Source organism: Aquarana catesbeiana, linkage group LG02 (genome assembly GCF_042186555.1).
Source record: "Aquarana catesbeiana isolate 2022-GZ linkage group LG02, ASM4218655v1, whole genome shotgun sequence".
Classification (NCBI taxonomy): domain Eukaryota; kingdom Metazoa; phylum Chordata; class Amphibia; order Anura; family Ranidae; genus Aquarana; species Aquarana catesbeiana.
Genome location: NC_133325.1, coordinates 39,434,139 through 39,439,294, shown reverse-complemented (window position 1 = coordinate 39,439,294; position 5,156 = coordinate 39,434,139). Strand labels below are relative to the sequence as shown.

The 5,156-nt window shown below is 46.5% G+C and overlaps 1 protein-coding gene across 1 annotated transcript; it reads right to left on the bottom strand.

Annotated features, from left to right (window-relative positions):
- Window positions 1–2,633: 2,633 nt before the first annotated feature.
- Window positions 2,634–3,569, bottom strand: LOC141129752 (odorant receptor 131-2-like). Its single transcript, XM_073617838.1, has one exon. The coding sequence runs from the start codon at window positions 3,567–3,569 to the stop codon at window positions 2,634–2,636; it is 936 nt and encodes a 311-aa protein (XP_073473939.1).
- Between the last annotated feature and the right edge of the window lie 1,587 nt (window positions 3,570–5,156).

Sequence of the window (5,156 nt, the reverse complement as noted above, 5' to 3'; positions counted from 1 at the left end):
AACCCCCCCTTCACTAGTACAGACCCCCAGGACAACCCCCCCTTCATTAGTACAAACCCCCCAGGACAAACCCCCCCTTCACTAGTACAGACCCCCAGGACAACCCCCCCTTCATTAGTACAAACCCCCCAGGACAAACCCCCCCTTCACTAGTACAGACCCCCAGGACAACCCCCCCTCCATTAGTGCAGACATCCCAGGACAAACCCCCCCTTCACTAGTACAGAGCCCCAGGACAACCCCCCCTTCATTAGTACAGACCCCCCAGGACAACCCCCCCCTCCAGAAGTGAACAGATGGAGACAGGCTTGGGCGGGAGTGAGAGACACAGGAGAACACGCGCCCCCCCCCCCGCACAGAGACCAGCCGCTCCGATCTCCGGCGGCTGCTCTCCTTCTCTGACAGGAGGAGGGAGGGGGGACAGGCTTGAGCCTCGAAAAAAAAAGCAGCGGCGGCGATGACCTGCAGAGGGAGCCGCCTCAGTCTGGACACAGAGAGGACGAGGAGGGAGAGGAGGGAGAGGAGCACTCTAGTGCTTCAGCCCCCCCACCTCTCTGGTGCCCGGGTGCACTGCATGCTGCTATGTTAGTGTGGGGGGCGGCCGAGAAGTCGTTGCAGGAGCGACGCCGCCCCTGTACCACTGCCGCCCCGAGGCCTGGTCTCAGTGGCCTTGTGGGAAATCTGGCCCTGGATACCTCCCATGTGTGGTTTGAACACCGTTTTCATATGCGGGCGCTGCTCACGTATGCGTTCGCTTCTGCACGCGAGCTCGGCGCATTTAAAAATTTTTTATTTTTTCTTATTTATTTTACCTTTTATTTTGAATTTTTACACTGTTCTTTTTTTTAAAAAAAATGTGTCACTTTTATTCCTATTACAAGGAATGTAAAATCCCTTGTAATAGAAAAAAAGCATGACAGGACCTCCTAAATATGAGGTATGGGGTCAAAAAGACTTCAGATCTCATATTTACACTTAAATGCAAAAAAAATAAATAAATTTGTAATTAAAAAAAAAAAAAAAAATTAAAATGGCCCTTTAAGAGCTATGGGCGGAAGTGACGTTTTGATGTCGCTTCCGCCCAGCAATGATATGAAGATGGGTAAGTGGCGTAAGGCACCGGAGCGCGACGGGAGGGGGGGGCGGCCCCCTCCCGACGCCGATAAAAGTGATCTTGCGACGAATCCGCTGCAGAGACCACTTTTATCTTGAAGCGGAGCGCCCGCTGAAGAAGAGGATACCGGGGTTATGGCAGCTAGCTGCTGCCATATCAACGATATTCCTCTTCAAAACACCGACATATAACGACGGTGGGCAGTCCGTAAGTGGTTGAACTAACTAAAACTAAATTTTTCACCTCTGCGCGCTTCACGTGCCGCATTTTCCTTCCCCCACAAGTCACGCCTACAAACAGATGCCCCGCCCCTAATTATAACAAGACTCCGCCTACAGAGAAAAAGTGTCCCTATTAATTTTTTCACAATGTTGCCAACTATGCGTTTGGGCCTGGTCTGAAGTAATTCAAAGGGGTGCATGTTGGTTCTGTAGTATCTAAAGAACTTGGCTCTGTAAATGCAGTATGGCGTATGAAGTAACACTGCTACAAAGGGTTAAATTGGGAAGGCACAGAGAAGAGGAGTGTAGCTGCTATGGGTAAACAAGTAAAAGAACAAGCTTCAAGCAACCAGTCATTAAGCATGGTACCTGGTTAGGATGACAGGTCCCTCCGGCAGCGAGGGGGGCGATGTTCTGGCTCCCTCCCGGTCCGTATCCAACCAAATCCAAACCCACGTTAAGGAGATCTATGGCTATGAGGTATGGGAAGGGAAGTATTAAGTTAAGAGCACACATGAGGTCCACACTAGGTGCTTGGTGGGACCCCATGCTGTTACTGGGAGTGAGGTAACAGAGATACGCTGGACTGGTGGAGTGGGAGCAGGCTCAGCATGTCCCTCCTAATACAAACATACAAGTTACCATGTGTGGTGTTAAAGGACAACATACTTTTCAGAGGAACTCTGTACTTTATTACTGCACACAGTGAAGGCTCATCTCTAGGTTGGGGATCTGCCCTAATGTTCGGTTCTTCACATGACCACAGTTTCCGACTGGACCCCAGCATTTGATGAGCGCACTCCGTTCAAGAGGTGCCCCCCACATACAGAGGCGCAGGTGACCCCGCCCACATGCACACCGACATAGTTAGGCATAAAATATACCTAGCATAAAAAACACTTGCTTTTCCCATTGCTGAAGAGCTGCATATGGGGTGTGGAGCTGGTCATAGAGGTAAATGGCTGTATGCCCATGCTCATGTAAACGCCAAGGCCAATGCTTCTCTGCATCAGCTGTACCCATGTCTACGCAAACAACGTACTTTACCAAACGTGAAAGTTTTGCATTTAGGAATTCACCTCCAAGAGCATGCTTTTTGTAAACACAAATGCTTATCTGCATTGGCATTTCCAAAAACATGCTTATATGATGTACATGTGCACAAAAGCGTACAGCTATTCACCTCTATGGCTGCTTGTATGACCCACCTGTGGCTCTCCAGACATGGGAAAACAAGGATACTTTTTGTCTGCTAAGCAGATTTTATTTACAAAACAAAAATTATCACAGATATTAATTTACTTATAAGCATCTTCCATTGATGGTACTGACGATCGGAATGTCATCATATACTTGCGGAAGGTATCATCTCTCAGTCCATAGATTAATGGGCTTAGAAGCCGGGGAAGACACATGAAGAGCAGATAATTAATAAAATTAATAAAGACTTGATACTTTTTCAGGTAGGTTTCGGTGACAAAAGAGCTGAAGGACATCATACATAATATCAGCTGAAATGCATGAAGCATGATCGTCTTTCCAGCCTTGAAAGCCGATGACTTGTCAGAGCCGATCTTTCGTGCAACCAGCACCACCTGTATATAAGTGTAGATGATGATGAGTGCTACCGCAGAAAAGCTAATGGTGATGCTACAGAGTGTGATGATGCCTTGTTCCTGAGTCCCCATCATTGACGCTCGGCTACAAATCACAGACAGAGAGAAGACTTTCTTCCCAACCCTGGAGCCCAGGACAACAATGTCTGCCAGGTTAAATATCAACGCTACTGCCCAAATACAAGCAAGGGTGATGGTGGAGCTCTTTGGAGAGCACAGCTGGGTGTGTCTCAGCGGAAAGCACACTGCCACATAGCGTTCCAAAGACATGACACTTAGATTGTAGGGAGTGACGCGGAAAGTCGATGTGCTTATCGTCAGCATAATGTAGCAGATCGAGGCTGGGATGTAAACATAATACATGTAAGCTACATAAAGGGCAAAGGCCACTATGAGATAAAGGGTATCGTTAAGAATCATATGGATGAAGAGGACATAGCGAGACTTCTCCTTAATATGAGCAGTGGTGAAGAAAGCGTAAAGTATGACCACAACAAAATAGAAGAAGATGCAATGACTCAGTACTAAGATGATAAAGCAGGTCATGTCTACAATGCCAGCAGTTTTGAGCAAGGACACATCGGTAAGATTGGCAGAGAGAAAAGTAGTATTTTCCATTGGATAACTATGCTGGTAGCCTACACCTGTAAAATAAAATAGTATATGATAAAAGGGAAACTAGACAATAGGGTAAGGGCTGCGAGAAGGATGCAACCACATTAAGCGACTAATGTTTAAACCTTCCACTGCTTTATACTTCAATCCAATTCTAGCAAAACTTTGCAAAAAAACAAAACTTAGAGAATGGTTAAAATTCAATTTTTTATTTTTATTTTTGCTGTCCCTTTGGGAAGTTTTTCCTTCAATTCCTATCTTGAAATACAACAGGAAGTGATATTAGGTCTGGAGTAAGGATGAGCTTGGGTTCTGCCTGAACCTAGAAGTTAGCAGTCATTGCAGGGGTGGACTGACAACTCATGGGGCCCCCGGGCAATAGGAGATTATGGGGCCCCCAGGCAATCAGAGATTATGGGGCCACACAGTATACACACACACAGTATACAATCACACAGTATACACAGACATGTTTCTATTGGCTGAGAAGGTACTGGAGAGGTGGGGCAGATTTTTACATACTGTCACTGGTTTTACTGAGGCTGGCAACCCTGATGGGGCCCCCTAGTGGTCCAGGGCCCTCAGGCAGTGCCCAAGTGGCTCAATGGTCAGTCCGCCCCTGAGTCATTGCTGAACCAATGAACCACACGCATGTATACAAAGGGACGGGGATGCTTGTAATAACATTGACCTAATATGGCCATGTTCCCATAATAGGTCATTGATGTCATGAGTATCCCCATCCCTTTAAGTATGTTGTCAGCTGTGGTGCAGGCAATCTCCCGCAGGTTTGCATGAACTTGGGTTTGGACCGAACCCAAGCCCATCACTATTCTAGATGATAAGATAATTTCTCACCGAGGCAATTATCAGGACAAATTTCCTTATTGGAAGACTTCCCCGTTATGCTTTTTTCAGGGGTAATTCTAAATTGTGGATGCCCAGTCCCAGTGACAATGGTCGCCAGAACAAATAGAGACAGTAAATCCCTAGTGGAGGACACATATAACAATAAAAACCTGCCAGGGGTTCTAATCCATCCATTCTTTATCCAACACAAACAAAAGAAAATGTCAGCGAAGGAAAGTCACCCGGTTTACTTCCATGGGTGCCGTAACAGGCCGCCCCCTCCCTTCCACCTGACACCCTCATCAGGTATTTCAAGCTCTGCTGCCCCTTTTGGGAACCTGCGATGGCCACGGCGGGTGTCAGCAAGGAGGGTGATCATCATTGGATTATCATCCCTGCAAAAGTTAAAGCTAGAAGCGATGAGCATTTGGTCACTTCTGATTTCAGCACTGTCATTCCCCCGGCTGCTGTAGTCAGGGAAGAAGCTAACTAAGCACTATCTGTGCTTAATTCATTTCAGTAGAGTGCAGGGGTGACATTAGGGGTCTACTTTTCTTATTTCTCTTGGACATGATTGGGTGTTCAAAGTGAACATAGTTCCCTCATATTTACTAACAGACACTATACAAAGCAAAGATTCACTTAGCTGAGCGAACAGCCTCTAATCCTTTATTAGATAGGTTCTGTTGCCTTTTCAGGCATACAATGTATATAGAATGTGCATTTTCATTCATAGGAAAA